General features: G+C 33.3%; 1 protein-coding gene across 1 annotated transcript in view; it reads left to right on the top strand.

Moving 5' to 3' along the window:
• TRDN (triadin) overlaps positions 1-12497 on the top strand; it is a gene marked incomplete at both ends in the record, with an annotated part of 326113 nt that overhangs the window by 114420 nt on the left and 199196 nt on the right. Inside the window, 2 exons of the mRNA XM_080700116.1 lie at positions 8819-8878; positions 9687-9746. Of these exons, the coding sequence (XP_080556242.1) occupies positions 8819-8878; positions 9687-9746 (120 nt within the window). The remainder of the gene's footprint in view (positions 1-8818; positions 8879-9686; positions 9747-12497) is intronic.

Below are 12497 nucleotides of genomic sequence, written 5' to 3'. Positions count from 1 at the left end.
TTATTTGCCCAAATTAAGAAATTAACAGTGCAGCAGTATCAACTGAACTACAGACTTGACATTTGCCTTTAAATGGCTTGGAAAAACTTTAAAAACTATTGCTTACATGAGCGGTGAGATCACAAATATTAACAAGTGTTGTCAACTTTTGTACTTCACTCTACCTCCTAAAGAAATATTCTAAATTTACCTTTGTGGTTATGGTGCATATTTTTTTCTCTCAGGATACATTGGGTAAGCAGAAAGATTGGAACACATTCAAAGAGTCAAATTAATTAATTCATATTTAAACAGACAGGGTTACTTCCTGGAAGAAAATACAGGATATGGATGATGAGAAGAGATCAAAAGAGGGAATAGAAGGTACAGAACAGACTGAAATAAGCTTCTATAGGTGCTTTGAGGAAAGCAAAACCAAGATTTATGAGCAGTCACTGTGTTAAGGGTATTTTAGAAAGCTCAAATAAGAATAGAATCTGTAAAGGACAAGATTTTTTTTCCAATAAGACAGACCCCAAGAGCACAGAAAACAAAATCAAAAAACAGGTAAATGGGATTGTATCAAAATAAAAATATTCTACACAGCAAAATAAACTACGAACATAGTGAAGAGGAAACCTACAGGATGAGAGAAAATATTTGAAAACTATACATTTGACAAGGGGTAAATATTTAGCATCTACAAAGAACTTCAGAAACTAACCAAATAACCTGATTGAAAATTAGCAATAAATCTACACAGACATTCCTCAAAAGAAGACATATAAATGACCAACGAGCATATGAAAAAATGATTAACATTATAAATGAATAGGGAAATGCAATTTAAAACCTCAGTGAAGAGCCGGGCATGGTGTCGCACGCTTGTAATCCCAGCACTTAGGAGGCTAAGACCAGAGGATCACGGTTCGTGGATGGCATCAGCTATTTAGTGAGGCCCTTTACAACTCAGTGAGACCCTGTTTCAATATAAAGAATAAAAAAATAGGACAGGGGGTGTAACTCGGAGGTCAAATGCCCCTGGGTTCCATCCCCAGACCCGCAACAACAGCAACAACAAAAACCTCAGTGAAAGTCAGGTGTAATCTTAATACATGGGATGCTGAGACAGGAGAATCACAGGTTTGTAGCTAGCCTCAGCAACTTAGTGAGATTCTGTTTCAAAATAAAAAATAAAATAGAGCTTGGGGTATATCTCAGAAGTACAACACCCCTGGGCTTAATCCCGAGTATCACAAAAAAAAACCAAAAAACAAAAAACAAGAAAACACCTCAGTGAGATATCATTGCACCCCAATCAGAATGGCTCAAGTCAGAAAGACAAATGGTAACAAATGCTGGTGGTGCTGTGGAGAAAAGAAAACCTTCATGTACAGTAAGGAGAAATATAAATTAGTACAGTTATATTGGAAAATAATACGGCGGGGGGTTCTCAACAAAATTAACTACATATGATCCAGCAACCCTATGAGTAGGTATTTTTCCATAGGAAATAAAATCAGTGTGTTGAAGAGACCCCTGTACTCCCATGTTCACAATAACCATGCTATGGAATCAAATGCCTAGTAGCTAATGAATTAATAAAGGAAATATAATGTCAATGTAAAAAAATAAAAAATAATAATGTAATGCTATGCTCCCAATGGAATACTCTTTATGTTGAGCACCCAGTAGTACTGTGTTTATACTACTAAAATCAAGAAGCTGCACTTGGGATGGGGGAAACGTAGTAAAGTAGCCTTCCACTGAGATTGCAGCCAGTATGCTGTCTCCTTACTCTTTCATAATTTATGTTCTGATATCAAGAAGTAGTTATTTTCCCTTCCATCTTGTTCTATAAAGGATCAAATAATAAGTTAAGGATGAGATGTTTTGTTCATCTGAGTGAATGTAATCTTCTAATAACTTTCTTAATATGGAGTTTAGCTCAGATCTCTGTTATGTCAACAATTTTTTTTGACAAAATGTTATATTAAAAAGAAATGGTTTCCTCAAAAATTTTTGTTTACAAGTACCAGGTTTTCTTTATAAAATATATAAACATTGATATAAATATTTTTCTTAGGATAAAAGCTTGTTGCAATGTTACTCAGTTACTTACATATTTATAATCAGACTTATAAATATGTTAAATACACTAGTAATTTTAACTTTTAAAGTAATTAAAAGTAAAATCATATTCAAAAATAATTATTGAGATTTTCTAATTTATATAGTATACCTAATACAAACTCTCAAGCATCTATTATAAAAATGAAAATAAATGGTACTTTAAAGTAATGTATATTTTTGACTCTCAGTTACAACCAACTTATTCTCTGAATGCCAATAATTTAGTCATGAGAAGTAAAAGCTCGATTTTCCAATGTTTCAAGGCATTCTTGACATTTTCAATGTAATGAAATATTTTTACAATCCATTTCCAATTACAAAAAATGTATAAAGGCATTGAATAAAATATGAAAAAGTAATCTTATATAAAAACATGATATTTATAATGAAAAAGTGCTAAAAAGAACTGTGTTTATGTTTTTCCACCCTTTTAGAAAAACAATTTATAAAAGTTCACAATGAAATATTTAAAAACACAATGATTCTGTATTAAAAACTTAAAATAGTTAAAAAAGAGAATTTCATAAATCTACAAATGACAATGCCCATCACCGAATAACCACAAAGGCAATTTCTTTTTACAGTTATTTGAAGGGTAGTACATGTGCACTAAAAGCACCTCGCTTGTGTGCAAGTCAAACTAACTTTAATTGAGCATTTTCTTTCTGAAATATAAAAGCCTTGAGTAGAAAGACAAAATCTAATGTGTCTCCCACACAAGTTACATTTGTTGTTTCTATGTAAAAAGTGACAAAGAACAGATGTTGCAGCCCTCATCTTTATAAACATAACCCATCCAAAATTACTGCAATCACTCATCAAAAAGAGCTTGAAAATGGAGAAAGGCTAAACGAGTGTGTGTGTCTATGCCTCTACCATCTTGTACCCCCTTAAGATGGGCGGCTACAATGCACCAATAAAAAATTTTAAAAAAGAAGTAAAATAAAGCTTTTAATGTTTTTAAAAGGTTTGGGGGAAATTCATTTATCTGTTATAAATATTCGATTTAATTGGTATAAAGAGTTTTTTGCAATTTAAAATGTATTAAATAATCTTTCTCTTCACATTTTTTTTTTTGCATAATACATTCAGAAACAACAAATTTGTCCTTGGGTCACAGGTAAATTTGACAGGAGGAGGCAGAAGGTGGCATACCTTTAATATCCTTGCCTCCATTAGCTTGCGTGTTCTTGACGGACTTTCTGTCTAAAGTTTCATTTCTTATGCTACAGGAGAGAGAACAGGCTTTGTAGTCATCCTTGCTTTAGAATTAGTTTTGTCATTTACATGATTTGTAAAGTTAGCCCAGTTGCTAACCTTTCCTTAGCCCACTTTCTCACCAGTTATAGAAAGTGTGGGCTTTATCTGAGGACTAAGAATGTGCTAAGGTTTGTAAGGTTATGTGTTTTATTAGTATAAATTCCTATCATGCTGAAATTATTGTGGTTCTACCAAATAAAAAACATATAATTTAATGTTGGTTTGACCGTACAAAATCTATTTCTCACAATTCTTTTAAGGATCCAAGGAAACATGTAATACAGGATCATGAACAAGTTTGGATTTAAACTGATAAGATTTGGGGACCTTTAAGACATTGGCTTCATGAGTGATGCTATATCAGTTATATTTTTCAGCCTATATCTGCTAGACATGAGCTTTCACTGAGCACGCAGATCCCTGTAGCTGGCATTGGTATAACATGTGCCACAGTCGGTTCAGAGTCAGACCCCACTGACTAGATTTGAGGTTCCTCTTCTCAGGAGTAGCTTTTTCAGTCCAGTCAGCTCTCCTGGGTTTCAGTCTTTTAGCTGGCTCCCACATACCCACCCTGTTCTCAACAAATCCTTATACTAATTGTGAACTTTCTCCCTAATTCTCACACCTAGTGTTCCTGGAAGGCATCTTTAAAACTCTAGACCCTTGAGAGTGGTTTTATGTAAGATTAAATAAATATGTGTTGATTTAAGAGAATAAATTGTCTATCTCAAAGTCTTTGAGTAGTCACTGAAAAGTGCTGTGTTAACTGACAGCTGCTTGTTGTTAATAGCTAATAACGAAAAGAGCTGGTTTCTAAGAATAATTCAGCTATCACTAAAGTCAAATCAAGGCGAAGTAAATGGATTCAGGTTCTGAAAGGCCAGCTTAGTTATTGCCAGACAACTCAAGTGAAGTCCTCAATTTAGAGATCTTTGCTGTCATAGCAACCTAATTACAATGTAAAGCGATTTACTCTCATTATCATTCTATAATTATTTATTTCTTCAAAAGTCCCAAATAAAATTCATAGGGAATTTTTGAGGGAGTAAAAAAAAAGGAAAAAAAAATTTTACTGATTTTTTTTCTAAGCCTTCTTCACACAATTTGATCACAAAATGCAATGGGACACTTTATACTACCCAGAAACAAAGGTCCCATACATCACTAATACCCATATCACTTCTCTGTTGAAAACCTCCCAGTGGTTTCCTATTTTACTAACAGTGGAATGGAAAATTCATGCCATGAAGAACAACATTTTCATGATTGTCTTGCTGCAGTTCTGGCTGCAATTCTGACGTCTCCCTCCTGAGTTTTTCACTCCACCAGACTTATCTCCATGCTATTTTTTGACTATCTCTAGACTGCTCCAACCTTAAGGTGTTGGCAGATATTTCTCCCCTCTGAAAATTTCTTCTCTCCAATGAGCCCAAACCTTTTGCAGTTTTTTCAAGATTTTTTTTTCAAATATTATTCATTTCCTACCTTTTATGGCTTAGGACAGAGATTGATGATTTATTACAGTTACATACGGCAAAACAGAGAAGAAATCTACTTCTTCATTGCTGCGCAATGCTCCTTCATAATATGCTTTATTTCTAAATAAGTATATTTTTTCTGAAGCTTCTCTATAAAAAAGTATTCCAGACACTGAAACTAAGAATATAAAAAAACAAAAATTACTTTGTATTTGCTCAAAGAGGTCAATAAATGCCATACCTAGAAAAATGACAGAGATGGTATGTGGTCAGATTTTTGTTATTTATAGAATATAGTAAAAGACAGCCATTACTTACATAATATTTTGAATACCTGCTCTGTTACAGGCACGTTAGCTGAGTCATTTCCATTCCTCACACGTGGGCTGTGTAGGTTTTATTAGCCCTGAATTTTAAATGAGGTAAAGGATACATAGCATGACACAGCTCATTACCCAATGTCTCACAGCCAGAAAAGGTCAGGCACAAAATCCAGACCAAGGTCACCAATACTAGCCCCCATGCATTCTCTCTTGCTCCACATCCCATCATAGCTAACACTGGGAAAACTCTAACAACCACTCCTATAATTGCACTTATCTGCTCACTTGCAATTTTCCATTTTTACCAAAAGCTGGGGTCCTGGCCAATCTCTGCCACTCTAGAGAATGCCAAGGGCTGTTGGAATAGACTGTTGTGAAAGAAAGGAGTCCTGTTTTACTTGACTGGAACCAAAAATACATCCATCCTGGCCATAGAGTGTTAGGAGAAAAACACTCACCTGATATGCAGAATCTGGGTAATTAAGTTAAAAAGGCAGAAAGGGAGAGACTTGACACAAAAGTAAACCCATTTGTATTTGTTTCCTCATTTTGCTAGGAACCAGCAGCTTAGAAAACTTTACAACTGTAATTAACAATTGTGTATTTTCTGGCTTTGAGATGGCACAAAAACATTTAAAAGGAAGAGAAAAGCTCATTGTAAGGGTTTGGAAAGTAAAAAAATAAGTCGTTTAATTTTTCTTTCATCTGATGTTAATTTATGCAGAAGCTAATAACATATTTGTTGCTCAGAGCTTCATGCCGTAGAGAGGATTTCTCTCTCAACCAGCCTTTCCTGTGATCTCTGCCAAATAAATCTATCACTTCAAAGCTTATGACACTTTACCAGAGAAAGGCAATATTCTGATAAGTTTGCATCCTATAGACATATTTAATTGCTAGCCCTCTGAAAACCAGTGGTATTAAATGATTTAATCCCTTCCTAGCTGTTGCAAAAGAAACAGCAAACAAATTAGAAGAGAGGGTAAGGAAAAAAGTGGATATGTGAGTGCAGAGCCACACAGGGAGGTGAGGGCATTGTTGAGGGCAGAGGGAGAAAAAAGTCAGGGGAAGGAGAGTTTTTATAAAAGAAACATGGGTTACTTTTATATCCATGTAGAATATAATTAAATTGTTATGGCTTTTATAAATGAAAAATTTAATTCCACTGCTGCCAAATCACCTATAGAACACAGACAATAGTGCTTGAAGAAATGTGGAATCTTCAGAAGTTGATGTTTTAAATGAAATCACCGTGAATAAACTAGGTCCCATAATGACAGCTTAAAGGTCTAATTCATAAAAATGTTATTAAAGTACATTATTTATACCTGCTTTTTGTGGACTTCTGTTCTTATTCATGACTCTCACGGTATATAGCTATAATCACAGGCAGAGTGTATAATGGAAGCATTATTTCAATCTGAACTAAGGCAAGAATACTGTATTGCCACAATAAAACCACAGCTATATGAATTTAAAGGGTAGGATTTATTATGCAAGAACTTTCTCTTAAAAACATGAAAAGAATAGCTTTGACCTGACAGCCTCAAATACCTACTTTCATTCTGAAGTTCAGTGTAGGATTGACTAATGAGCACAAACTTTTTAATAAAATATTAACTCATCTATAGTATGAAACTTAGATATTTGGATACTTATTTGTGGTCTTATGGTGACTATGCCATTGACAATATGGGCTTAAAATGTTTTCAAGTAATCTGTAATGTAAATAACCCTTTCTCTGATGTATGACATCAGATGATGTTTAGCACATGCTTTTTCAGTTCCCTGGAATATGCACTTATTTAGATAAGATGAAAAATGTTCTGCTACATAAAATTTCTTCTGGAGAAGCTGAATGTAATGATACTTAAATCAAAAGTATCTTTATTCAGAATTTTAAGCATGATTTACATATTTAATATGCCTAAACCTTAAGGAAAAGGAAAAGTGAAATTCAATTGGTTTATTTCTAACTCTGGAATCATCAAAATTTGACTTGTTGACTTTTTACTACTGATTGGATGAGCTGTATTAGTATACTGTAGACATGTTTGGACAAAGTGTGAATGTATTTTCCTTTGCAACACTAGATTATATCTAGGACTCATGAAAAGGGGCTTTTTATAAATTATACTTCCAATACTAAAAGAAAGTGTTGTCTTTGATCTTGTAGGTAAAAAGACTCCAAACCTAAGGGAATGAATTAATTCATATATTTAATAAGATACAGTCATTAGTAGACAGAGTAAGAATTTATCTTAGAATTACACAGTACATTTCCTTAACAATCTTATAATAGTTCTGGGTAATGGAAATCTTTCAATACACCTATACCTGAAATGACAGACACATGACAAATGGCAAAGAAATATTCTAAATATAAGTTAAATAATACAAAGAATTTAAGATTAAAATTTACTTCCAAAATTAACCATGACTGGCTCAAATTTAAAATCACTGAGCATTCCATTTCAGCAATTGTGTATGTTTCAGCCTATGGTTTTGCTATGTGAAATGATTATGCTTACCAGAAATGTGTCCAGGGATGTCCAGTCCAGTTTTTTCTTGGTTTTGGCTTAGCAGTGCTTGAGGTTCCCTTTTTGCCCCTCAGACCAAGGCTTTTTCATATTTCTGAAAGAGAAATTTTCATGAGGTTTGAGGGCATCATACAGTCCTATATGATAGCTAGAGTTACTCTAACCTTTGAATGCTAAGATTGTCTGAGCAAATGTTGTCAGGGAACTCTTTGGTATAACTACTCAGATAGGGCAGTAGAAGTTATGTCCTCAACACACTGCCAGGCAAATGTCAACCAGCTCTAAATGCCTGTTGACAAGAGCCAGAACTGAAAAATCGCTAAATGAAAATAGACATTGTTAATGGCCTAATATATTATTATTTCTTTGTGTTTGGTACTGGGGATGGAACCCAGCAGCCTTCTACCTTGAGTTTATACTCAAAGACATTTTTTTTCTGGAACCAGAGTCTTACTTCTAATATATTATTTCTAATAAAACTCAATATGTTCAAGAAAATTAAAAACTCATTATTTTAGCTCCCTTGTAGTATCTTTTCTAAGAAATTGTACTTTAATTTCATATGCCCATATCTTTTTTAAGGGGAAGAGTTATTGGAGGTTGAACCCAGAGGCATTCTATATTTGATCTATACTCCCAGCCCTTTTATTTTATTTGTAGTTTTTGAAATAAGATCTTGCTAGGTTTCTCAGTTTCTCACAATTGCTGAATCTGGTCTCTAACTTGTAATCCTTCTGTATCAGTCTCCCAAGTACTGAGATTTTTTGTGTGCTCCACCATGTCCAGCTATAAATAAATAACTACTTGGCTCTGAAAACTCAAACTATCTTGTTTATGATTCGTAAACAACACCAACAACCTGAAATTATATGCATTTAGTATAAGCCCAGGGCTGTTCAGAAAACGTGGTAATCATTATTCAGTTTTTGAGAAAAGTACTGTTGTTTTACAACTGAAGAAAATATAACTTAGTGGAGCCAATCACTAGTTGAAATTTTGTCACAAATTTGGCTGGAGGCAGAAATGACTTAACAGTGATCTTCATTCCAACCTTGGCTTTGTTTTGTACTAAATTTTCCTTAAAAATTTTAAATTTTTCCCCTAGAACAAGAAGGAGAGAAGAAGAAAGCTGAGAAGAAAGTTCCTTCTGAAACTAAAAAGAAAGGTAAAAGATTTAATAGCTGTCTGATAATCTATACCAATTAATATCTAGTACTACTGGAAAATATATTGTTTTCTAGGAATAAAATTCCTTACTATTTTTTTGCTATTTTTTGTGTCAAACATTATTGAAATTTCTAAATATTAAACATATAATTAATATATTTTTAAAAGATAATTTAAACCTAAATAGTTTTAGAAAGTACTATTGTCTGATTATTTTGCCTTTTTACGAAGCTGTTCAATTTTAATTCACCCATGTTTCTTGACGACACGTCACTATGAAGATTATTATTTGACTCATTAAATTTAATAAAATTTCCATCAAAGCACAAATTATTTTATGTAGTGGAGAGAAAATATTTGACTAGAAATACACTATTTTTTTTTAAGTCGGTTGCTTTTAAATAGTTAGTCTGATGTCCCCAAATGTGATTCCAATTTCATAGTTTCTTATATACTTACAGTAACCTGATAGCTCAGGGTACATTCAATGTATACTTTTTAGTATACTTTAGAAAAGCTGTTGAATTCTGTCATAATTAACAATGCCACTTAGTATTTCCACTTTTATGAAAGATTTCTTTCTTTTAGAAAAAATTTTGCTCTTTCTGGGAGAAAAGATAAATCATACCCAGGTCATTGGTCTGTTGGCAAGGTACTAGTTCACTCATATTTGACATGACTTCTGGCTCTGATTTAGGATATCTCTATATATGATGAATTGGATGCCTTAATGGCAATTAGGCATGTCCTGAAATATATAAATATTAAATAGGTAGAGACTTATAACTTTCTTATTTTGCCAGTAGAAAAAGAAGATGCCAAAAAGAAAAGTGAAAAGGAAATTGCCATTGATGTGAAGAAGAAAGGTACTGAACATTGCTTCCTTTAATTATGTTCAAGATGTTTATGAAAAATCTTGGTGTAACATGTACAAATTGAACATGAGTACTTACACCCACCCATGCAGAGACTGTCAAGCCAAAAAAGAAAGTGCTACACAAGGTTAAGTACACAAGAAAGACATGATTCAAGGCTATTATAATAGGTAGGAGAGACATAATTCTGTCTGAACTCAATTCTGCTAAAATAAAGAACAGGAGTTTATCTAGGAATATCAGACAACTATATGTGCATATCAGCCTCACCCGGAGGAAAAGTAAACTTTCTCTCTTTAGTGTTTAGGAGAGGTAGTGTTTTTATAAGTTAGATCAAGTGCTTGAGGAAGTTAGGGTTTTACCTTCCTGAAGAACTGAAATGGGGGCACTGTCTTATTGGCATTACATTTCAACAGGATAGTTCTCAGATCTTTGGGAAGTGCATCAAAAAGATCAAAATCTAATCTTTTCAAAGATGCTTTTCAAAAAATGTATATTTCACAAGTGCAGAGAAAAAATTATAATGGCAAGTGTTGTAAAATAAATGTTCTAGTGTGGTCAGGTATACATGGTCAGGAAGAAACCTATCTAAAGTTGGTCAGCCTGAGGGTGATCTTGGTTAAGATGCATTGCAGTGATGAGAGCTACATGGTATGAAGATATCACATTGCAAACATAAGAAGCAGAGATAGTAATGCACCTCATTAAGAAATGAGGCTATTCAACTGTTTAGCAACTTAAATTCATGCAATAAATTTAGTTTTATTTTTATTCTTGTGCAGACATGGATATTGACTTCTATTCATGTAAAGCTTAAGTATACATAGAAAAGATTGTCATCTCAAGTAATATGGTTTGTGATATGTATTCTCACCCTATATATTCCTCCATCCATGTCAGTGATGCTTGAAATTCTACTATTAGAACCATTTCATTTCTTTGAGCTATGAAATAATTTTCCTACATTAAAATGCAAATCTCCTAGGGGCCTGTGCATATGGGGTAAAAACTAATTCTTCTCAGCTATTAACAACTTAAATAAATGAGATTTTCAAATCTTCCCTGTGTAATAGTAAAATGAAAATGATGCCATCGAAAATGAGATAGTAGGTGAGCCTAAATGAAGAAAGAGGCAGCAGAGAGCCTCAAAGTAGTACTTTGGCTGGGGAGAGCAAGCTGTTCTGGATGGCATTAGTAAAACTTTTTTCTTTCTTGGAAATAATAGTTTATAGAGCAAAAAGACAGTAGTGAAGGACATTTAAAAAGGAGTAAAAAGAATGCCAAAATAAGTGACTATTATTCTTAGCAAAAAATAAGTAGGAATGATATGATATGTTATGCTGTAACTGGAGTAAGAAAAAAAGATATGGTATGGCTTATAAAATGAGCAGGAAGAGATAGCCAGGCATTATATAGGCCTGGGAGTTGTTTTGCCAATTACTTTGTACCCCAATTGCCAATATTAAGGATGCATTATTATAGTTTATTGCCATGCCAAATGTTCTTTAATCTTATTTTAAAACTTACTTTATTTTCTCATAAAATATATGTCTTAAGAAAGTAAAAATAAACATGGTTATACTATATGATAGTATACAGATGCTGGCTGCTTAGGTCAAAAGGATCTGACAGTCACAGGGCCAGTGGTGAAGATAAATAATATGATCCTTCTCGGGCTATTACCTTTAGGATTTGTGGAATAAAGTTTTAAATTGTGGTCCTCAGAATATTTGTCATATGTAGGCAAGTATAAAATGAGAAAAAAAATTTTGACAAAACTTAGCTGTGTGTAAGTGTATGTGCTTGTGTGCATGCATACTGTTTTGCTTCGGTTGCAACCTTTTTAAGGGAAAGGCAAAACATGGTTATATGAAATTAATGATTGAAAATATGATATACTTCATGCCACTGGAGATCTACATTACTAACCTGGCAGTCATGTTAAAGTGAGGTGTACACCAGTGGCGAGAGAACTGATATGCAACTGTTACCTCCTGTATAGCCAGTGCTCAGACACTGAAGCAGACAGAGACCAGACTAGGCCATTGCTCTTACATCTTCAGAGGAGCTATTCAGCTAGGATTGCAAAATAAGCCTGTTACTGAAAAACAGTTTTCTTTTTGTAGGTTTGTCATTTTGAATTTTGATTATAAAAATATCATTGGCTCTTACAAATCAAATCAGTTCAAACTCTTGTTGGAAATATGCATGCCTCAATAATTTGCTTACAAGTTTTATTTTTACCCTAAAAATACACATTATTTAAAATATTGTGTGTGTCAGAGAGAGAGAGAGGGAAAAAGAGGGGAGAGGAGAGTGGGAAGAGGGGAGAGGGGAGAGAGAAATCAAGCCAGCCTATTAGTTTTGGCTTTTAACTAATGTTTCCTTTTAGAGTTCAATAATTCTACAATTTTTGTTTGTTTGTGACAGTAGACAGCAATATAGTTTTAAATCATGCAGTCCTGGGTTTATAATGAAGGTTGTAAAAATTTATAGACATAATGAGACTACTGAATATAATTTGAAATATTGAAGATCTAGGGACACATATGTCTTTTTTTTCCTAGAGAAGTCAAAGAAATATTGCAAAATATGTGATATCACTACTGTAACCACAAATAGTAGTATATTTAAATGTCAGAAATTATGCCTAGGAGCTTATTTAATACATAGGTGTTTCAAAAATAATAAAAATATTTTATTATTTTTGTATGAACTTTCATATGATTTATATTGCTATAT

The sequence above is a fragment of the Muscardinus avellanarius genome, assembly GCF_963383645.1.
Source record: "Muscardinus avellanarius genome assembly, chromosome: 8".
Lineage (NCBI taxonomy): Eukaryota > Metazoa > Chordata > Mammalia > Rodentia > Gliridae > Muscardinus > Muscardinus avellanarius.
This window is presented reverse-complemented; position numbering and strand designations above follow the sequence as displayed.